The 23,662-nt window shown below is 39.5% G+C and overlaps 1 protein-coding gene across 1 annotated transcript; it reads right to left on the reverse strand.

Annotated features, from left to right (window-relative positions):
- Positions 1 to 7,793: 7,793 nt before the first annotated feature.
- Positions 7,794 to 19,297, reverse strand: LOC309862471 (uncharacterized protein). Its single transcript, XM_082726339.1, has 4 exons — positions 19,108 to 19,297; positions 16,034 to 16,103; positions 9,034 to 13,908; positions 7,794 to 7,978 (listed from the first exon to the last, which is right to left on the reverse strand). Exons 2-3 carry the CDS (start codon positions 16,085 to 16,087, stop codon positions 9,076 to 9,078), a joined length of 4,887 nt encoding a protein of 1,628 aa, XP_082582465.1. The 5' UTR covers positions 16,088 to 16,103; positions 19,108 to 19,297; the 3' UTR covers positions 7,794 to 7,978; positions 9,034 to 9,075.
- Between the last annotated feature and the right edge of the window lie 4,365 nt (positions 19,298 to 23,662).

Genomic DNA, 23,662 nt, shown 5'->3' on the forward strand with positions numbered 1-23,662 from the left:
AGCTTATCAGCACCATGTCTTTAATGGATGAGGACGCGTATCAATTCAGCTAGTATTACTGAGTGTGAAAGGCACCGGTGGAAAAACAGAAGTAGAAGATATAACACTGATTCTCAAAGAAATTATAATCTATTCTAGGAGGAAAAGAATGTATAGCATAATCATATTTAGTGCCATTTATTTGTTCATTCAAGTGTTAATTGAGTGCTTGTTAACTTTAGCTTCAGGCCCTGAGTAACATAATGGGAAGCAAAATCTGGCCTATGAGTTACATAATCAAAGCACTATAATTTTGGGGTTTTAGTAGAGAAGAAATGAATTTTTGAAAAGTTTTTTGCTTGAAAGTGTGGGTGTTTGGAGACTAGAGTTGGGTTGGGGGGTACTTATTAGGTGTACGAAAAATTATGAACAATAGAAATGAGAATTCTCAGGAGTGATTGGGGTTAAGAAAAGAGAATATCTGGTTTCCGTACTTCTCCTTGGCATCTATGGCCTGAGATAAGAATAGAATCAGCAGAGATCTAGAGGAATTCCTAGGAACTCGGAAGTAAGGAAATCTTCCCTTCCTCATGTCACTACATTTATGGGGCTCAAGGTTAAGTGTCATAAGACTGGCCCTTTTTAGGCCTTAAAATTTGAATATATAGGAGTGAATTCAAGCTGTAAGCCTTTAGCCCCTTTCTAGTCTGAAACTCAACACATCTGGCTTGAGATCATGAAGACTAATCTTACTGTGCCCTTCATCCTTTATGGTATTCAACATAGCTTCCCCAACCTGAAGACATGGATTTACTTATTATTATTTTAAGTGTGGCTTCTTTGCTTTTTCATATCCCTCGTACCTTTGAACTCAGAGGTGAATTAGGAATCTCCCTTGCTCCTTATTGATGCTCCAAACATTTTGTGTCTCTTTTCAAACTTTCACCAGCCTAGATTCTTACATCAGTATATGCCTCTCATACGTTATGCAATTAGTCATATAGTGACACTGAACTCACTTTCCCTCTTCCTGTAAGATTTTGTATTCATCTTGGTTCCCTAGAGAAAGAGAACCTATATATATATATACATATATATATATATAATGAATCTCCCTGTATACAGGGAGATTTACTATGAGGAATTGGTTCACATGATCATGGAGGCTGAGAAGTCTCATGATCTGCCATCTCCATGCTAGTGATTCAGGAAAGCCGGAGATGTAATTCCGTTCCAAGACCAAGGCCTGAAAACCAGGACAGTTAATGGTATATAACCTCATCCAAGGGCAGGAGAACATCAATGTCCCAACTCTAGTCAGCGGCAGGAAGCATAAAGGGGAAAATTCCTTCTGCTCCACCTTTTTTCTTCTATTTAGGCCTTCAGAGGATTGGATGATCGATACATTGGGTAGGATGATCTGCCTTACTAGTTTACTGATTCAAATGCTACTCTCATTCAGAAACAATCTCACAGACACAATAAGAAATAATATTTAATCTGGTCAACCCTTAGCCCCATCAAGTTAACACAAAAAATGAACTATCACAGGTTTATCTCTTGGCTCACTGTAACTTTTTTATACTCTTACTTTTTTTTTTTAAATACCACTGCTTTCTCAACTCTTGGTGAATTCAGTGTTTATATAGACAGTCCTTTCAATGAACTCTCAGTTCCTTGACTGTTTTTTCCTATATACTTATTGTTTATTTTGTCTTAACCACTCATTCTCATGGCCATAACTAAAACACACCATTTCTAATAATCCCTGTTAAAAATGATTGACTTTCTTACCTCTCTCTGCTACTATGATTCTATCAGTTATTTAATCTCTTAAATTCCTTCAGTCAGTGAATCATCCCAAATTTTAACTCTTCCTTGCTCCGAGTCTTTACTTTTTCTCCTTACCCAGTTCACATTTTATAAACAATTACTGAAGTCTCTCCCTTTCACATACTTTTAACTCCTTTGTCCTGCTCTTGTTTTATCATACTTGTTTGGAAGACATCAGTTCAGAGTAAACATAACTCTCCATCCTCTTTGTTCTTATGCCCAGAGAAAAGCATATTTGATCACAATGTTCAGATGCTTGTTAATGCTTATTGGTAATCAGAATGATCAATTTGAATTCTAGCTTCTAGAAATGTGAAAACATAAATATCTGTTGTTTAAGCTACCCTACTCTATAGTATTTTGTTATGGCAGCCTGTGCAAACTAATAGAGTAACTCATTAATTCCACTGTTCAGGTCAGAGTCGTCCTTGACTGTTCATTCTGTTTTATACCCAACATCTGGTTCTTAGGCAAATATTAATGGATCTGCCTTCAAAATATATCTAGAACCTCATGACTTCTAGCAGGAACACCACTGCCACCGGTCAAGTTTCAGTCAGTTCTCACTTTGATTACTTTTAATTTTAAGTAATTAAAAGTAATTACTTTTGATTACTTTTGATTACTTTTGTATTTTAACTAGTTTTCTGATTCCACTTTCTGTTATCATTATAGGCAGCTATAGTGTTTCTTTTAAATATCAGTCAGATCATGCTACTCTTCTGTTCAAAGCTTCTAGTAATATAATTCACCTTACTAAAAATAAAGCTAAACTCTTAAAGGTCCTACAGAATATTATCCCCCATTACCTTTCAGAACTCATTTTCTGCTTTCCCTGTAACTCACTGTGTCCAGCCATGATATGTTGGCGTGGTACCTAGAATATTTCAGTCATTCTTGCCTTAATAGTGAGGAAGATGAATGAGAGTAATTAAAAGCAGGAAGACTAATTTGCAGACTATTAATCCCAGTCTAGAGTAGAGGTCGTAAGTCTCTGTGAAGGGCAAGGAAAGAAAATATCACTTATAAAAAAAGAACAAAATAATTGGGAGAGAATCAATAGAATATAGTGAGGATTAAGAGCGGTTGAGGATACTACTGATATTTGTAGCTTGGGCAACTGGTGGATGAAAGATAACAGTAGAGATGGAGACCATAGGACAGAAGGCTGTGGGAGGCAAACACAACACATTCTTTTCCAACATGTCATATTTGAGATGCTTCCATGGTATCTAGACAAATACTTTCAGTTCATAAAGCAATCAGAAGTGGGGATTTGGAGCTCAAGAGTGAAATGATAAAGGGGATTTGATGAGCACTGAGAAATGTATAGAACTGTTGAATCATTATATTGTATACTGAAACTAATGTAACACTATATGTTAATTATGCTTCAGATTAAAAAAAAATAGGATGAAAAGATGAATGCTAGAAGGACAGTTGCTGTTTGTCAAGAGGAATGACTGGCAGGAGGCATATGAGAGTGTTTGGTGTGCCTGTCATGTTCTGTTTCTTTATGTGAGTAGTGGCTGGGTGTGCTCCCTTTGAAACATTAGCTGGACTGTGACTTGTGATTGTGCCTCTCCCCTTTATAAATGTCCCTGGCAACAAGGGCTAGATGTGAATTTCTGTAATTTAGAAGTAGATGTTGCAACATACTTCTGATAGGTCCGTGATAGAAGGAGGGAGACTGATACAAAGCGAAGGTCAAGCAGAGCTTTATTTCGCGCCAAGCATCGAGAATCAAACCGGCCGTTTGGGGCTGCCTCTTACATAGGGCGACCACCCCCAGCCTCACAGACTAACTTTTATAGATAGAGCAAAGGCCATGTGGTTGAGCCTGGTCGCACACAGGTGGCCAATGAGATTGCAGCACACAGAGAAAGCTGCAGTCATGCTAGGTCACACATGGGTGGCCAATTGAATTACAATTCACCCCATAGTAGCTATTTGAACTAGCCTATCACCTTGGTCAGAATTGGCACCCAAAAGCTGCCCCAAAGACGGTGCCCATACTCCTTGGTAGCTAGGGAGACAGTATGCGTGCTCCACTGATTGGATGTCTCCACCTGGCCTGACCCGCTCTTGTATTTGGGCTCTGTTACCTGGGACTGGTCGACCATATTTTACTAGTTTCCCAGACTTGCTTTTAAATAAGTCCCCTGGGGGTGGGGGGGACAGGGTCAGTTTAAGTTTTACTGCATAAACAACAAAATGGCTGTTCAACTGAGATGGAGCCGCTCTGGCTAAATAGGCCCTTATACTTCAAGTGTATTTTTTTTTTTTAATTTTTTAAGGTTTTATTTATTTATTTGACAGAGAGAGATCACAAGTAGGCAGAGAGACAGACAGAGAGAGAGAGAGGAGGAAGCAGGCTCCCTGCCAAGCAGAGAGCCCGATACAGGCTCAATCCCAGGACCCTGAGATCATGACCTGAGCCGAAGGCAGAGGCGTAACCCACTGAGCCACCCAGGTGCCCCTCAAGTGTATTTATTTTATCTAATTTTATTTATGTTTAAATTTTTTTTTATTATTTATTTTTGAAAGGGGTGAGGGGTAGAGGCAGAGGGAAAGGGAGAGAAGAATCTTAAGCAGTCTTCATGCCCAGTATGCAGCCTGATGTAGGGCTTAATCTCATGACCCCTGAGATCATGACTGAAATCAAGAGTCTGACACTTAATTGACTAAGCCACCCAGGTGCCCTTCAAGTTAATTTAATTGTTCTCCTTATGTTTAAGGTCATCTAGGCTAAGCTCTGATTTTTGGTGTGTTCAGTGTATTAAATGAAACTTAAAACCAACAGTTCTTTCTGTTTTACTGAATAGGTTCTGAGGTCAGATGGGCATCTCTCAGTGCCCGGAGTATTGATATTCCAAAGATAATCATCTGAGTTGTCAGAGTTTCAGGAAGTGGAAATTCCAAGTCGTATTTTCCTAATGTCATTTCTTTTTCTGAAGTACTTTCTTTTACATTAACCTGTCTTTTTTGGTCCTTTTTTGGAATGAAAATACTGAGTATCCAGTATAATCTTCTGAGCCATCTAGCCATGGATCATGTGGTAGAAGTAACCTTAGTTTCCATGCTTCTTTATTTTTTAAAAGATTTTATTTATTTGACGGAATGAGAGAGAGAGAGAGAGAGAAAGAGAGAAAGAGAGAGAGAGAGAGTACAAGCAGGGGGAGCAGCAGGGAGAGAGAAAAGCAGATTCCTGCTGAGCAGAGGGCCTGATGTGGAGCTCTATCCCAGGGCCCTGGAATCATGACCTGAGCTGAAGGCAGATGCTTAAGGACTAAGCCACTCAGGTGCCCCGATATGCTTATTTCTTTTGGGGGGGGGGGAAATCCAACTTCTTCATATGCTTTGAGCCAGCCAAAGATGTTATCTGCAATTAAATTAGTTTTGTGTTAATCTTCATTTATTTATTTTTTAAAGATTTATTTATTTATTTTACACAGACAGCAAGAGCAAGAGTGAGAGTGAGAGAAACCACGAGTCAGACACTTAACCAGCTGAGCTGCCCAGGTGCCCCAATCTTCATTTATTTTATGTTAAATCTAGATGTAATTTTATAAATGCTAGATCCACCACTTCTAAGCTGTTTGATCTTGAGCAAGCACTTAAACTCCCCAAGCTTCAATTTTCTTATATATAAAAAAATTCTCTTATATGTAACAATAGAACCAACCAACCTCACAGAATTGTTACTAAGATCTGCTGAAAGGTTTTTTTTTTTTTCTTTTTCAAGTTTTTATTTAAATTCCAGAAAGGGTTTTTTTTTTTTCTTTTTCAAGTTTTTATTTAAATTCCAGTTAGTTAACATACAGTGTAATATTAGTTTCAGGAGCAGAATTTAGTGATTCATCACTTACATCCAATATCCAATATTCATTTGATGAATATGTAAAATGCTTAGGACCTATTTTTGCTCAGTAATTGTCAGCTTTTGTTGTTACTGTTTTGGAATGTAAATGATAACCTCAAGGGTACTTTACATACATAGGCACGATGGGCAATACTAAAGCCTCCGGGATGGCCATTGCTGGGCTGTTGGTCTATTTGTGAAGAGGATGTCCCCCGGTCAGGCCTAATTTAATGGATTCACTAGAGTCATTAGCATACATGGTCTTTGACTTGTGATGTTCTACTTATGGTTGTTCAATTTCATGGTGGTACAAAACTGACACATATTCAGTTGAATCTGTACTTAAATTTTGATCTTTCCCTGGTTTAGCAATATGTAGCACGATACTCTCTCGATGCTGGGCAGCGGCAGGGGGCAGCAGCAGGGGGCCGCAGAGTCAGCTGTCCAATCACAAGGGTAAACAACGGATGCACTTAAACCCATTCTGTGTTTCACTTTCCTTTTCAATAAATTACGTGAGCTGTTCAACTTTATTATCAGCTAGGCTTTGTTTAGATGATTTTGCCCAGCAGTGGGCTACTGTCGGAGCTGTGCACACCTTTCAGGTCATCTAGGCTAAGCTCTGATGTCTGGTGGGTTTGGTGTATTAAACGATTTTTCAACTTAATGATATTTTCAACTTAAGATGGTTTTATCAGAACATAACCCTGTCCTAAGTCAAGGAAAATCTGTACTAGATGGTGCTCAAGGGGAAGAGTAGCTCCAGATTTATGCATGTTCTTTGTTTTATTAAAATATCTACGTGTTTGTTATTTTGATAAAACTGCAAATGATCTGACTGGTTCTCAGTCCTTGTGTCTTTGAATATTGCCTCTGTTCCTTTGTCTTTAGTATGTTATTGGAAGGGAAATAGGTAATTTCAGACTATGTCCACTGTCCTTTAAATTCTCTCTAATCTTTTAGACTCAGGCGGATACAGCGGATTTTCAATTCCCTCTACCACTGATCAAAATGTTTTGAATCCATTTAAAGGACATGGCTTTCTGAGAGTGCCAGGTTTACATGGAGAGACTTATTTCCAACTATTGGTCTGGAGTGGGCTCAATGCCCATTCTTTTGTCTTCATCTAGTTTTCAAAATTCAAGCCCTTGGGTTACCAAGACCAGCCACATCCTTGAGGGCATCTTCAGAGTCTGTGCACATCTCCTCCCTGGATTTTATTTTCATTTTATTTTTGTATTGTAAGGGTTTCCCTTATTATTACTTTCTTTCAAAATCAGCTACACATTTAAAAGTATATTTATTATACTTACAAATTCAGAATTTCTCGGTCTCTAAAATTTAATATATATTTTTGATGGTCTTAAAAGTAGGCATAATGTGAAAAGACATTTCAGATTATGTTAGTGGGCCTGACCCTGTTTTTCACTCCTTTTATGTCTTGTGGAGTTTGAATGATGGAAGTTTTAACCCAAACTATGTTTATAGTTTCTGCATTCTACACTTTTACCTTGTCAAAGCAAAAACTGCAGGACAATGTCAAACAGGCAAGGAAGTCTTCATTCAATACTATTTAAATATTGAACTCTGCAGAAACAAAAGGTGAGCGGTTTTTTAGGGCTGGGATGAGCTAGTGGATGTTATAAGGATGTTGATAAATGGAATGTGTAGAGCAAATTATGTAATTCTTGAGTTTGCACATGTTTACTGTGATTTAGCCACTATGTATGTGCTAGTTGGTGCTTATTGAAATAGGATCCTAGCCTCCCACAGAGACTGGGAGATAGAGGCAGTATCTTCCTTGGCTCCTAGGTCCTAAAGAAAGGTATTTCTGGGTTGTAAGGTTGGAAAGAGGCTTTTAAAAACATTTACATCTTAAAGAGAAAGAGAAAGAATTTACAATTGCATGGTTTCTAAAGAGATGTTCGACTCCAGGGGCCTGGAGTCAGGAAGAAGCCTGTCTAAAATTTAGTCAAGCTGAGGGGAACATTAAGGTCTTGATCAACCTTATATTTTATCATTGCTCGTTATTGGAATCTTTCTTAGAAGGACAGGCATATTAATGTTTTCATTCATTTCCAAACATGTGAGAGTGATACAAATATGTGCAGGGAACAGATGATTTTCAAAATGATTTATTGAACAAAAGCTGAGAAGTAGACATGAACACACAGAAGAAGTGAGAGAGTGAAACAAGCAGAATTTCTAGAATGGTCTCATTTCTGAAGTGTGACTGCAGTCCATTCTTGAGGCGATATTGGTAAAAATTAAGATGAGAAGTTTAATATTTAGGGAAATTACGACCTAGAAAAAATGTTGAGAAATATAAAATTAATTTCTGTAATCCTATAAACATTATCTAGTTGGCTTAAAACTGCTGTTTTCCATTAATTACATGAAATATATTTAGTCTATATACCCTTCCCTGCCCCAGTACTACTCTTGTTTTCATGACAGCTCATGATTCTGTTGTAAAATAAAATGTAACTAGTCAGATAGTCTGTTTAAAGCATAGCTAGTTGCTATGTTTAAAGCTTATTTCATCATTATAACAACCTAGAATGCTTTCATCCACCTTTAAAAAAATTGTAAACACCCCCCCAATCAAAAACCATTATACAAAAATTTGATATTATGTGTTTCAGCAATTCTTTCTCTGAGATAGTCTTAGATAGGCCCCTTGTATTTTAGAGTTTTAGATCATCTAATCTAGACTAGTTGTTTCACTGTTATATTTTGATAAAAGTTTATTTTATAAATTTTTCTAATTTTTTTCTTCTCCATGGATTTTTCTTATTAATCATAGCAGTATTTCCTCATTTCCATCTGAACTTAACTGAGGTGACACCGAAGTTCATGTATTTACAGTAAATTGATTGTGATACTCATTCTTGTGTTTGAGCTTATATACTTGTCAGTTTTCCTTCCTGAAATACTGTTTGGGTCTTTTTACATTATAACCTCATCAGGCTCCCTTTCACTCCCCAAGAATTTTATTTAAAAATGTATAGTTCTAGAATGTTAGAACTGAGTAATTTTTAGTTTGAAAAAGAAACAAAGTGACTGTGATTCAGCTGCCTACTAAACTGTCTGTTGGGATTAATTCTAGAGTTCTAAGCTTTCTGACTATTGGTTTAAGTATTAAGATATGTGGATTCTATTCCTGGTTTTGCCACCATGTGTTCTGCATTTGAACCAGTTCATACTTCTGTATCCTGTATGCAAAATGAGAGACTGTCTGCTCTCTTTCATAGAATTGCAAAAATTCAAAACTTATGCATATCAAGAGTAACTAGTTATTAAGTAAGGTGTTTAAAGATATATAGAGCACTATTGAATTTTTGCCTGCAATGATTTACCTGTTATCAAGATGCTTGAGATGTACCACGGCATTGCTTTCATTATGGGGAAGGATTGGTAAGGCTGGTTGTAGGTATACTGGCTGTAGTTATAGTAGCAGATGGTGGCTGTGTGCTGCTGTCAACAGCAGAGGTGGTTCCAGCTGAGGCTGCAAATGTGGAAGCCTCAGGGGGTTGTGTGGATTGTGCAGAAGGAGTCGTGGCAGCATCAGTAGTATCATCTGCTGTGGTATCAGTGACCTCCTCAGTGGGGGCAGTTGTTGCAGGTTCTGGGGTGGTAGGGTCCAGTACAGTGGTTAAATCTTCAGATACAGTGGTGGAAGTGGAACCCAATGGAGTTGTAGTGGCAGCTGTCTCTAAAGATTCAGTAGTGCCCTCCTCCCCTGGAGATGCAGCTTCAGTGGTTGAAGAAGTAGGTTCAGCAGGGGTAGTGGTGGCTGCTACACTCATACTAGCAGTAGTTGTGGCATCTGTGGCATCTGAAGCTGCTATAGGAGTTGTGGTTGCAGATGATGTAACTGTTGCAGTAGTAGCAACAGATGTAGTGCTGGCTTCTAAGGTTGTGGAGTCACCTGAACCAGTTGTGGCACCTTCAGCTGGAGCGGTGGTAGCTGTAGTGGTTCTATCTGCTGACTCAGTGGTGGTCTTATCCCCCAGAGTTGTAGCATCAGGAGTCTGGGTGGTGGCTTCACTGTTGGTCAGGGCACCAGAGTCAGTAGTAGAAGGAGCACTTGGTACAGTTGTGGTGGCACCAGAAGGAGATGTGGTACCAGTGACTGAAGGTGAGGTGGTGGCACTTGTGGTGGCATCAACGCCTGGAGTTGTGGAGGCTGCTATGGTTGTGCTTGTTGCTTCTCCAGTTATTGTGGTTGTAGCTGAAGCAGTTGTACTCACAGCTGGAGATGTGGACTCCGCTGGTGATGATGTCGGGTTAGCTGTTGGGGTTGTGGCATCAGCAGGTGCAGTTGTGGCAGCTTCAGTGGTTGTGTCTTCTGATGGTTCAGTGGTAGCTTCTTCCCCTGGTGTTGTAGCATCAGGCGTCTGGGTGGTGGCTTCACTGTTAGTCAGGGCACCAGATTCAGTAGTAGAGGGAGCACTTGGTACAGTTGTGGTGGCACCAGAAGGAGATGTGGTACCAGTGACTGAAGGTGAGGTGGTAGCACTTGTGGTGGCATCAACTCCTGGAGTTGTGGAGGTTGCTATGGTTGTGCTGGTTGCTTCTCCAGTTATTGTGGTTGTAGCTGAAGCAGTTGTACTCACAGCTGGAGATGTGGACTCCGCTGGTGAGGATGTAGGGTTAGCTGTTGGGGTTGTGGCATCAGCAGGTGCAGTTGTGGCAGCTTCAGTGGTTGTGTCTTCTGATGGTTCAGTGGTAGCTTCTTCCCCTGGTGTTGTAGCATCAGGCGTCTGGGTGGTGGCTTCACTGTTAGTCAGGGCACCAGATTCAGTAGTAGAAGGAGCACTTGGTACAGTTGTGGTAGCACCAGAAGGAGATGTGGTACCAGTGACTGAAGGTGAGGTGGTGGCACTTGTGGTGGCATCAACTCCTGGAGTTGTGGAGGCTGCTATGGTTGTGCTGGTTGCTTCTCCAGTTATTGTGGTTGTAGCTGAAGCAGTTGTACTCACAGCTGGAGATGTGGACTCTGCTGGTGAGGATGTCGGGTTAGCTGTTGGGGTTGTGGCATCAGCAGGTACAGTTGTGGCAGCTTCAGTGGTTGTGTCTTCTGTTGGTTCAGTGGTAGCCTCATCCTCTGGGGTTGTAGCTCCAGTGGTAGCCTCATCCTCTGGGGTTGTTGCTCCAGAAGCCTGAGTGGTTGTTTCACCCACACTGGTCAGCACAGCTGGTTCAGCAGTGGAGGCTGAAGTCACAGGGGTGGAAGTAGTAGCACCTGCTATGGTTGTGCCAGCAGCAGCAGTTGTAACACTGGTGGCTGAGGTTGTGATTGGACCATTGGTGGTCACAGCCAGTCCTGGGGTTGAAGAGGCTGCTGCAGTTGTGGTGGTGATTGTTCCCCCAGATGTTGGGTTTGAGGATCCAGCAGTTGTAGTAGCAGTGAGTGAAAAGTTTGTTTCTGGGGTTGTGGAGTCCGTTGCCCCAGTTGTTATCCCGCTCGGTGAAGTTGTGGTGGCAGCTTCAGTGGTTGTGTCATCAGCTGTTTCAGTGACTTCCTCACTCACTGGGGAAGTAGCTTCAGTGGTTATGTCATCGGCTTGTTCAGTGGTCGTCTCAGCCACTGGTGGGGTGGCAGAACTTGAGGCAGCTACGGTGGCAGTACCAGGTGCACTGGTGGTTGTAGAACTTGGTGCAACTGTGGTTGCAGAACTTGGTGCAGCTGTGTTTGTGGCACCAGGTGAAGCTGTCATTGTGACAGAACTAGAAGCAGTGGTAGAAGTTCCGAGTATTGCTGTGGTAGCAGAAGCAAGAGTTGTGGTAGCACTGGGTGATGATGCGGTGGCACCAGTGCTAGTGGCACCAATCCCTAGAGTTATGGGGGGTGTTGCACTTGTGGTACCAACATGTGTGGGGGTTGTGGTTGCAGTCGTGGTGGCAACAGTAGCAGGGGGTGTGTTTGCTAAAGTTGTAGTGACAACTTGAGTGGTGGAACCATCTGTTGCTGGGAGAGTGGCGTCTTCTGCTGTGTTTGCTTCAGCTTCTGAGCTTTCCGTGGTAAAATCGGGTGCTGGGGCAGTTGTGGAGGCAGCATCTGTTGCTGAAGTAGTAGTTGATGTCACTTGGACTGTGGTGGCAGCCAGAGTTTCAGGTGTTCTGGTGGTTGCATCTGATCCCTTAGTTGCAGTGGCAGATGTACTAGTTGGGGCAATGGAAGTAGACATTTTGCTATTGGCTGTAGTGCTAGTGATGGTGGCTAAATTAGTAATAGCTACAGGTGTTGTGGTAATTGCATTGGTTGGGCCACCAGTTGTAATGTCTTCTGTTCCTGTTGGCCTTGTGGGACGTTTTGGTTTCCGACAGGGTGGCTTATGAGACAAATGAGGTCGGTGATGCTGCTGCTGGTTTGCATGGGGATGTTGGACACTTGGCCGTGGTTTTGGTGGAATTGGATAGATTTGATGAGCCGTTAGTGGACACTTATGTGGTCGATTTGGTTGTAGACAGGGATGGAATTTAGGTGGTACATGTAATGGAAATGGTTTTGTGACTTTGTTATGTGGGAGCTTTTTCTGTGGACTTTGAACAGACTTAGATCCTTTGCATTTAGATGATTTCAAGGTTTTTTTGGCAGGTATAGATTTCCTTTTTTTTGGTTGTTTTACAGTTTTGCCTGCTACAGAAGGTGGTCTTTTTTTTCCTTTGAGGGGTTTAACTTGATTTACACCTTTCTTAGGAGGTTTAGGCAGTCTTTTTTTGGCTTTACTTAGCCTCTTCTTTGCTGTTAGAGAGGTGGGCTGCCTTTTTTTAGATGGTTTTATGGATTTACTCTTTGCAAGAACTGCTTTCCCAGTCCTTTTACCTGCTGTGGGCTTTTTCTGTGTAGATTTCTTTTGAATTTTCTTCTTGGCTGGAGATCTTTTTGGTCCGGCTGGAGCAGATTTAGACCCATTGAGTAGTTTTCCAGCAGCTGGTTTAGATTTTTTTAGGCTTTTCTTTTTGGCCAGAGTTTTTCTGAGAGCTGGAGATTTGCCGCCTTTTGTTTGTTTTGACTGCCTCTTGGCAGTTTTAGACGAGGAGCTTTTCACTTTATTTGGTCTTTTCTTGGAGGCTGGTTTTGTTTTTAGTACTGATTTCAGTGCTTTAGGTTGATTCACTTGTTTCTTGGCAGGTGAAGTAAAGTTTTTGGGTTTCTTTGACACTTTATTTTTGGCCTTAGATATTTTCTTTTTTGTTGCAACTTTTTTTGGCTGATTGAGCTTTTTCTTGGCAGATGTAGATGCTGTCTTTTTAGGTGTGGTTAGATTTTTCTTTTTGACTTTTAATACTGCTCTCGTTGCTGTTGCTGTGGCTGGCCCTTTTCTGACTGGCGTTAACTGTTTATTTTTTTGTTTCTTTAGACTTTTCTTTTTGGCTGAACTTTTTTTGGGGGCTGCTTTAACTGCTTTTGCCCGACTCTGTTTTTTCTTGGCAGGTGATGGCGGAGTCTTACGAGATTTAGTTGGTCTTTTCTTTGGAGCTGAAGAAGTTTTGGGGGAACTTTTTATTGTCGTGGACTTAGATTGTGTTTTGGATATAGACACGGTTAGTTTAGAAGTATTTTGAGATTTCTTCTTAGTTACTTTTCTTTTGGGAGTTGATTTAGTTGTGCGTTGTTTTACCCGTTTCTTAGCAGGCCTAGCCTGGATTTTCTTGGACTTCTGTGAACTTTTCTTTGAAGTTGAAGTTTGTTTTGATGCCTCCTTAGCCACTTTTGGGAGATTCAGCTGCTTCTTGGCAGAGGTGGGCAGGATTTTTTTAGATGCATTTTGACTTTTCTTTACAGATAGAGATGGTTTGGGTGCTGCTGCTGTCCATCTTGACTGTTTTTTGGCAGTTGTCTTCTGATTTTTTTTCGGCTGTTTTAAAATTTTACTTGTGCTCCGTGGAGTATTTCGTCTTGTTAAACCAGATGGAAGGGGGGTCAGGCCTTTCTTGGCAGAGGTCAATGTACTTTTCTTAGGCCTGACTTGTAGACTTTGCCTTTTTGATGTCAGGACAGGTTTTTTCTTTTTGCTTGATGTCCTAGGATTTAAAGGTAATTGGCTGGCTGCTTTCTGTGGCAGGGCAGGAGAGGCAGAGGCACGAGAACGGGGTTGAGGTTTCCTACTGACTTGCGTGGATGGAGATCTATTTTGTGAGGTCCTGGCAGGCGAACTTTGTACTGGTCGACTATTGATTGTCTTTGTTCTTGGCCGGCGCTGTGACGGCTGACTCTCGCTGAACTGTAGGAGGAGAGAATAGAAGATATTACCAAATGAAGTATTCATTCAATTATTAGAGAAGCTGTTCTGCTCTTTAGTTTAAAATGTGCTTTGGTTTTAAGTGAAATATAAATTTAGAATAAACTGCACTATAAATTTAAAAGAACAAGGCACTATATGTGGATAATTAGAGAAAATATCTTGGTGTTAACTTTTAGTGCTTTTAGTATTTACTAAGGAAATCCAATAATATACAGAAATCTAATTTGGGGAAATCATTGGTTTAATAAAATACCCCGTTAAATATGAAAACTTGTTTTTTGCTTAAAAATTACAGGATGGAATCATTCTCATCTCCTTTAGGAATTAAGAAAAGAATCAAGTAATAAGGCAATCATGTTACACGAATCTCAGTGAAAGTACTGTAGCTAAATGCTACTTTAGAATTACACAGAAGTATTTGGTGTTGAATTCAGAAAGTTGGATATTAAAAACTGCAACAAAAAATGACCTTCTCTTGCTTGCAAAAGCTTTATCTGAGGAATTAAATCTCTGAGAAGAATATGACAAAGATACAATAATAACGGCCGAAAAGGAAAGGATCCTTGAACAGAGCATGGTTGTTAAAATATCACGGAACAGACACTTAAAGACCATCTGTAATTCTAAAAATAGTGGATACTATGCTCTGATTAAAGAGAGATGTAAGGAACTAAGTAAGTGGTATATAATTAAGTCAGAGGAGCAGAAAAGGGTAGTTTTGTTTTGTTTTTAAAGTAGGCGCCTCTACAAGCATGGAGTACAATGTGGGGCTTGAGCTCATGACTCTGAGATCAAGACCCGAGATGAGATCAAGGGTCAGACACAACCCACGGAGCCACTGAGGCACCCTGATTTGTTTTTGTTTTTGTTTTTTTAAACAAATAAAGATACACAAAACTCTGCAGGAGAGATAAAAGGGTAAAGCAAAAGGCCACAAAATTCAAAAGACCAAAGATCGTTCAAAGATGTACATAAAAACCTACTTGCACAAGCCATGTTTCAGATGAGTCAAATGTGTATAATTTCTAGTTCATATATCAATAGAAGAGACTACCTTCTTTTAATTGTGTTTAAGTCTTGTGTGGAAGAACATGTTGTAGTTTTCGATCATGAGAACATAATAATAGACCCAGAAATTGAATGAAAAACAAACTTGAGACTTGGGAGAACTCACCCTCTTTTTCACCTTCACAGGGGAATCTCCTTACGATGAGGTGGTGAGAGAAGTGGAAATCTTGGTCATTTCTTCACAAGTTTACTTCCAGTACTCCAGATTTATCTGGAGATTTTCTCCTCCCTTATCCTCCTCAGTTAGAGTCATTCTTTACCTCTTCTCTCCCTCTTAATTTCCCTTTTGCCTCTCCCTTAGCTTTGTTTCTTCTCCTCAAATTTCAGGTGATCTTTATGGTATTAAAAGTACAAGACAGTTCCTGTTCCTACCCGTCTCATGTGACTCTGTCCTGTTTTTAAAAATACAATGCTGAGGGGCGCCTGGGTGGCTCAGTGGTTTGGGCTGCTGCCTTCGGCTCGGGTCATGATCTCAGGGTCCTGGGATCGAGCCCCGCATCGGGCTCCCTGCTCCGCAGGAAGCCTGCTTCCCTCTCTCTCTCTCTCTCTCTCTCTCTGCCTGCCTCTCTGCCTACTTGTGATCTCTGTCTGTCAAATAAATAAATAAAATATTTAAAAAAAAATACAATGCTGAGTGAAATCAGTCAAGCAGAGAGAGTCAATTATCATATGGCTTCACTTATTTGTGGAGCATAACAAATAGCATGGAGGACATGGGGAGTTAGAGAGGAGAAGGGGGTTGGGGTAAATTGGAAGGGGAGGTGAATCACGAGAGACTATGGACTCTGAAAAACAATCTGAGGGGTTTGAAGTGGTGGGGGGGTGGGAGGTTGGGGTACCAGGTGGTGGGTATTACAGAGGGCACGGATTGCATGGAGCACTGGGTGTGGTGCAAAAATAATGAATACTGTTATGCTGAAAATAAATAAATTTAATTAAAAAAAATGCAATGCCATAATCTCACTCTGAACCCCACCTCTGTGTCAGCTCTCAATTTTAGGTAGTTCTTCTTGTATTCGAATGTACGGAATCTTACCTGGAAACAAATGGCAAAGACCAGGATGAGCCCTGTCAGGACTGAAGTCTTCATCCTGTCCTTTTAACCCCTAGAAGTGAAGACACAAGAGAAAAGATTTATGTGCTTAACAATGGAAAAATAGATTTTACCAAACTGTCTAATGATACAAAACGAAAATTTTAGTAGCAAGTTTAAGAGTAAGGAAGGTTTTTTTTTCTCTAAAATTAAGCTCAAAATGTGGATGTGAAATGAATAGATGTCTGTGTATGTTTTGAAAACACTGTCAATATTTGAAACCAGTAAACATCAGGTCTTGCCATTTGGTATGCTAATAAGATGATGATTTTTCTTTAAATTCTCACTTGAAAGGAGACCATCATCTTCTATCAGGAGTTATAATAAGAAATCCCTCACCCATCCATTATCCACTACTGCATGTGTATTTACACACACACACACACACACACACCCTACTTGTTCTCTTCCCCCAAATCCCATCATTTAGGAAAATCACAGCAGTCGTGACATAAAGAGAGTTCTAGGAAGGTACATGATGTGCTGGGTTGAGCGGCCAAGTTTTGGAGCTCATCTCCTATGTGCACTATGTATCGTTTTATCGCTTGGACAGATTCCATGGAATCCTGAGATTCTAGGATGTTACTTACTTTTGCTCTCCCCTTCCTCATTTTTATTTTTTTAGTCTAGAATCCTTTACCTGAAAATGTTTTAGAAACTCTTATTGTATACTTGCCTATTGATAATTCATTTTTAGATGATGTGCACATCACAATTTAAGTTGTTGAATATATCAAGTCTATTTCTGGCCTGTGTTAGTCTAGTTTTTAAGAACCCCATGATGTTGGGGCGCCTGGGTGGCTCAGTGGGTTAAAGCCTCTGCCTTCGGCTCAGGTCATGATTCCAGGGTCCTGGGATTGAGCTCCACATCGGGCTCTCTGCTCAGCAGGAACCTGCTTCCCCCCACGCCCTCTGCCTGCCTCTCTGCCTCCTTGTGATCTCTGTCTGTCAAATAAATAAATAGAATCTTAAAAAAAAGAAAAGAAAAAAAAAAAACCATGTTGTTCTTCCTAAAAGAAGACAGTTTTATGGGTGGAGAATGTACAATATTTCCATGATGTTGTATTATTAGGATGAGTATACAGGAAAAAAGACTTGTGATTCCAGAATTTTGTGAAAGGAAAATGGAAAATAAAGGCAGCCTGTACCTGCCTTAGGAATCACCTTAGGAAGCTCAGTATACATGAGCTGGTCTCTAGTAGCTCATGGATTGTGAGCGTGTGACGGGAGTCTGAACTGAGTCCGTTTCTGTCATCGTCTTCCTCCACAAAACCGTCTCTTCCCTGGGTCCCTATTTTAGTGAATGGCACAGCATTCACTTGTGTTAGCTTCAGCTAGAATCCCAAGTCAGTCTCGATTCTTCCTCTCATTCTCCTGAGTCCATCCATCACTGAAGCCTCTCTATATTTTACTTTCTAGACAGGGTTTTGAATCCGTTTTTTTCTCCTCATCTTCACCAACAGCATCCTAGCTAAGTTAGCATCAGATCTCACTTGAGCCACTCCTTAGCTTAGCAAATATTATTACCTATTAAATAGTAGGCAGTGTTATAGAATATGGAGAGAGAGAGGAGTTCAGTTCAGTGATCCTGACTTATTAAGCACAGAACCTCCCCCACCCACCTCCACCCCAGCAGCCCTCAGTTTGTTTCCTGAGATTAAGAGTCTGAGGGTTTGTCTCCCTCTCTAGTTTCATCTTGTTTCATTTTTCCCTCCCTTTCCCTATGATCCTCTGTCTTGTTTCTAGAATTCCTCATATCAGTGAGATCATATGATAATTGTCTTTCTCTGACTTATTTGGCTTAGCATAATACTCTTTAGTTCCATCCATGCTGTTGCAAATGGCAAGATTTCGTTTTTTAATGGCTACATAGTATTCTGCTCTGTGTGTGTGTGTGTGTGTGTGTGTGTATGACATCTTCTTTATCCATTCATCTGTCGGTGGAATTCTGGGCTCTTTCCATAGTTTGCACAGCTTTGTTTTTAATTAACTATAGTCGCTGTGATTTTTCTAAAATATAAATCTGATTATTTTAGCTCCCTCATTAAAACCTTTCCCTGGTTTCCCATTGCTGTTACCCTCAAGCCTCCCCTACACTGAAAAAACATTCTTCAAGTGGCTCTCTAGGCCTTTTGCAGCCGCACCTCTCACGGATCTTCAGTCACATCTCTAGGTGTCACCTACATTGTGTGTGTGTGTGTGCGCGTGTGTGAGACAGAGAGAGAGAGAGAGACTCTTCTCTTTCTCAAAGGTCCTTACATATTCTGTTATACAATTCGATGTAAAAGGCTTTTTATTCCACCTGCTGGAACAACTCCAGTCCAAGTTAGCCAGTGATGTGTTTATTGTCAGTCTATTCTGATCGGACAGAATGAACTTCTCTCCAGTGTTTGAAGGTCCTTCCCTCTTCTCTTGGCTTTTTTTTTTTTTTAAAGATTTCATTTATTTATTTGTCAGAGCAAGCACAAACAGGGGGAGCAGTAGGCAGAGGGAGAAGCAGGCTTCCTGCTGAGCAAGGAGCCTGATTCGGGGCTCCATCCCCAGGACCCTGGGATCATGAGCTGAGCTGAAGGCAGCTGCTTAACCACCTGAGCCACCCAGGCATCCCTTCTTTTGGCTTTTGTGAAACCACCTTATTCTTCCTACCTCTCTGAAGTTTTGCTTTGTTTTTAAGGTTTGTGGGTTTTTTCTTTTCCCTACTCACCCACATTATGATTCAGGCATCAGTCTTATTTTTCTCTCCCTCCTTAGCAGCGTCTCTGTGTGATCTCCTGCCTCTACTTGGAAACAGCATCTATCTGTATGCTGACTTCTAAGTTTATTGATCAAAATTCATATATCAAACTCTTTCATGGACGCCTCCATTTTGTTGTACCATTATACATTTAACCCAGCCTGTCTGAAATTGATTCGTTGGTGTCTGCTAGCCTCTTCTTGGTTAAGAAACCAGATGTTAACAGAGAAAAGATTTTGGAGTAAGAACACCCTAGAAGCAGTGTCGTTATCCACACCATTACCTTGGGAGGGGTATCTCCTTTGGATCTTCGTGAGAACTTGCTTCGTCTTGACTCAGCAGTGCCTCTAAGACTTGATACCTGCAGGGATAAAGAGAACTAATTGAATGGTTCTTCCATCTAATAAGGCAACCACGCCTTCCCTTTGCACCTCCTACTTTCTGACTATTGGTTGTGGTATGGAGTAGGAGCTAGGGAAGAAATGTGTATAAGGAATTATTTCAATCTAATCTTCAAATATTTGCCCTTTGGATTTTCTGCTTGGGAACATTGAGAATTCTATCTTTTACTTTGAAGAGATGATGATAAAATCTGATGAGTTAACAAAAATGCATAAATTAACACTATAGCTTATATGGATATCGTTCATTTTAAGAAATCGTTCTTATTTGCAGTTATAAAATAATTTACATATCGTCAAATGTTCCCCAATTTTTGGCATTAGAATGACTTTATTTTTGTAGTTTGTTTCAATATTTCAAAGTGTAATAGAATTGAAGAGGCGAATGTCTGAGAGAATGTAATAAGAGAATATAAATAATCTTTCCTTCACTGCGTTAAAACACTTTCACTTAACATGTAAACTCAAAGTGCCCATGTTAGGGAAATTTGTGAACTATGTTTACTCTGCTTTCTTTAAAAAAAAAATTATTTGTCAGAGAGAGAGAGAGAGAGATCACAGGAGACCACAAATAGAGCGAGTGGCAGGCAGAGGGAGAAGTAGGCTCCCCATTAAGTAAGGAGCCTGATGCAGGACTTGATCCCAGGACTCTGGGATCATTACCTGAGCTGAAGGCAGATGCTTAACCTACTGAACCCCCTAGGTGTCCCTCTAAATACTTTTTTAATTGCAGGTGACCATGCAGTGAGGAAATATAGATAATTTCCATTAGGCATACTTGCTTTTATTAATTGTATGTAGTTTTATATTATATATTTTTGTATTTATTAATTTTATACTGGTTTATTTACCACTTTTATGTATTCATTTCTATTACACCACATGCCAGAACAAATGGCAAATCTACTAGCTCTGAAGAAGTGTAGCTGTGAGAAATCACCAGTATATTTGAGAAAAAAAATGCAAAAAAAAAGTTTTAAAGGCAATCCTAGAATGGTGAAGAGAGCACTGAACCTGGAATCTCGAGATTTAGGTTTAACTCCTACTTCTGTCATTTTATTTCTGTGGAACTCTGGTAAATTTATTTGCAAAGGCCATTTTCACATCTATAAGATGAGAATCGATCCCGTTCTATTTACCTGCATGTGTTGCTATTACAATTAAATTAGAATATTCATTTACTTTGTAAGTTCTATAGCACTCTATGACAAAATTGATTGTAATCTAACTTATTTGTATATAGAATTTTTATAACTTATTATTTATAGATGTATTTAATATAACTTTTAATCTCTGCATTACTGGATTTGAGATGGCAATTTTTAATTACTTGTTCATTCAACAGATACTTACTGGACATCCGTCTATAGAAGGCATTGTGGATTCAATAGGAAGAAGAGAGACCTAGTTTCTGCCCTGAGGGGCTAGGGACTTACTGGAAAGAAATGTTAACACAAACAAAAAAGAGTGACTTTGATCCATTGATATCTGATTAATAGAGAAGGCACACTTCCACTTAGCCATTTCTTTTGGACAAATTTTCTTCTTTCAGTACCTTTTCTTCAAGAATCTTAGGAAGGTCAGAAGTCAGGGTTTGGCTGCTCTTGAATAGTTGGGCACCTGCGTGGTAATTGATATCATAATAAGGGCTGTGCAATAACAATGCACAATATTGTCTTTTCTGAGAATTGAGGTAATCACTTTACAGTTAATAAAATTATATATACTTAATACTGATACACTGATTTGACTCGTAATAAGGTTGGCTTCCTTCTCTCTTATGTTTGTCATTACTTTGGAACATTAAACATAATACTCTCCTTTATGACGTCAGTATTATAGGTGTTCCAATTTATGGTTATTATTTTGATTGAATATTGGAATATGGTAGAAAGGACATTGGAAGCTAAGAACTTTGGTCTGCCTATTCCCTAAATTTGAGTTTATACTTAATTTTGTAAGGACAGCTCTTATATGGAAATCGCAACAAATAACATAAACTCTGTGTTTATTTAAAATTATTCATGCCTTCTTCAGGGTGAACTCAAAGATATTCAAGAAGTTTTAGAAAAGTAGACCAAGCTTCTTCCAGTCATGAATAAGATAAATTGCACAGTTATTAACGTGTTATTGATACAGAAGAAAAAGATTATTAATTATTTTACATTTAAACACCAATCAAGATTAAATAAATATAAAGTATCTGCAAATATTCTTATGAGGTTCTTTGGTATTAGCATGATCTTAGACATTTTCCTATCAGATTGTCTTGAAAAAGTAGGAGAATAATTACATGTGGTTCATATTCAGTCATTAGAGAAGGGAGTTTCAGATCAACTTGCCCATCTGATCTAAAATATAATGTTTAAAAAAGATCAAGACAATGTAACCTTTTAGAAATTTTTTTGGTTTTTTTTTTTAGATTTTATTTTTATTTATTTGACAGAGAGAGATCACAAGTAGGCAGAGAGGCAGGCAGAGAGAGAGGAGGAAGCAGCCTCCTCGCTGAGCAGAGAGCCTGATGCGGGACTCGATCCCAGGACCCTGAGATCATGACCTGAGCTGAAGGCAGTGGCCCAACCCACTGAGCCACCCAGGCGCCCCACCTTTTAGAAAATTTGAAAGGAAAATAAACATACATGTTTTTGAAGAAAGGATAAAAGTGATTGGATAAATAGAAGCGATAGTCAGATTAATTACAAATAGTGGATAGCCATTGAGAAATAGGTGAAATTTGCAGGTATAGTGTTATTTGAGGAACTAAAGTCTAATAAGTAGAGGTATCTTTATTCTGATATATGTGCATATACATAGTCTACAAAAGAATTTTTATTTCAGTTAATTTCAGTGTGAAATGTTTATGTTTTGTGTTTGTAATGATCTGATAATGCTCATCATTCTTCGCTCACAGTCATCATCATTCAACTCAGCATTATTACCGTGAACAACCTCAAAACATGACCTTTTCAAGGATTGCTCAAGCATGATTTCACGCCATAGTTTATAATTTAAGGAAGTAAATGTTTGTTGAAGGAATAAATAAGTCAGAATTTAATATTTTAACACTTGATATGGTACTTGTTCTGTTGAAAAATCATATTTGAAACACCATAATTCAGTTAGAGTTTTGGAACTATTTGGGCTCTTAATTCAACAGTGTTGAAGAAAATTTACTTACAGTAAAGTAAAATTCACTTGTTGTAAAATAAGAAAAATCCATTATCTTGCCCCCAATCCCTATGACCTTATAATGTATAATGGCTTTATGCTATTTTCTTTTAAGAGAAATTTAGAGTTCATTTTTTGTGTTAATATGGTAATTTGTAATTACAGTTACAATATCATATTTCCCTTGACAGAAGAATTGTGTAGCTGCCCTTGGTTCTATATTAATATGTTTTTCCAATCCACACTCTTTTCTTATCATGCCCTTCATACCTAAATATTCATCTGTTCTTCCATTCTTATTTCATCTTGAGACTCAGAGGATGTCTTTCTCCCTTTGTTGCATGCTAGTACTTGCTAGTCAGCTGAATCTAGCAAGAAGTACGCAGGTCAGGAGCTCGGTGAGTCACTCCACACAGGTGAGCCTCCTGGGGCAGAGAGGAGGAAGTGGAGAGTGGAGCTGGAAGTACCGGGAGGAGATTCAGCACAGTCATGGAGTCATGCACGGGCCCTGCAATTTCCAGGTCATTCTGATATGCGTACCATTCCATGTCACACAGAATAATGGTTTTCCTCCTTTTACTTGAATAAATAGCAGTTTACCAAGAGCCAAAGAGACCATGGTCCTTTGTTGCTGAGGGGAACCAGCCCTTGCTCTTAACACTTGTTTGGAGAACCCAAACAGGAAATCCTTCGAGTATCCAATAATCAGCCAATCCACAGCTCAGGCAGACAAAAGAACATGGCTGATTTTAAAGTAGGAGGAACTTGATATCTAGATGAATTTGAATTAGAAGACACATCTAATTGACATCACAAACAAATTAGGCATTTGGTTTTGATGTTTTCTAAAAATAGGCCCAGGCACATTTCATAAAGAATAATTTTGTAAGGAGTGATGTTTTCTAGAGGTGCTACTTTGTAAATGTATAGAGGAAGGATGGTTAGGTCAAGTAAAATTTCATAATTATTTAGGCATATCTCTCTATCCCATCTCAGGCATTAATGAACTGGCTTTCTTGCCCACCCGCCTCTCTGGGACTATGAACTTAAAATTAAACTGCAGACAGTAATGGTTAGTTAAGGTAGTTGCTCTGCATTGTCCATTTTCAGTTGAGCTATTGTTCTATACTTCGGTCCAAGCTAGCAGTGTTTTGCTACGATTCTTAAAAACTTGGAGTCTCTCATCAATCTATCAATTCACTTTTATATAACAGAATCTTCCACAAATCTCTTTAAGATAACCTGACCCTAGTTTGATCTCCTGCTAAG

This window comes from Mustela nivalis, assembly GCF_964662115.1.
Source record: "Mustela nivalis genome assembly, chromosome: 4".
Lineage (NCBI taxonomy): Eukaryota > Metazoa > Chordata > Mammalia > Carnivora > Mustelidae > Mustela > Mustela nivalis.

Bases quoted from the DNA above. Each gene is read 5' to 3' on its own strand.
- LOC309862471 (XM_082726339.1), bottom strand. From the start codon at position 16,087: ATGAAGACTTCAGTCCTGACAGGGCTCATCCTGGTCTTTGCCATTTGT. The intron at 13,909-16,033 runs GTAAGATTCCGT...CTCCTCCTACAG, and splicing joins TCTTTGCCATTTGTTTCCAG to TTCAGCGAGAGTCAGCCGTC.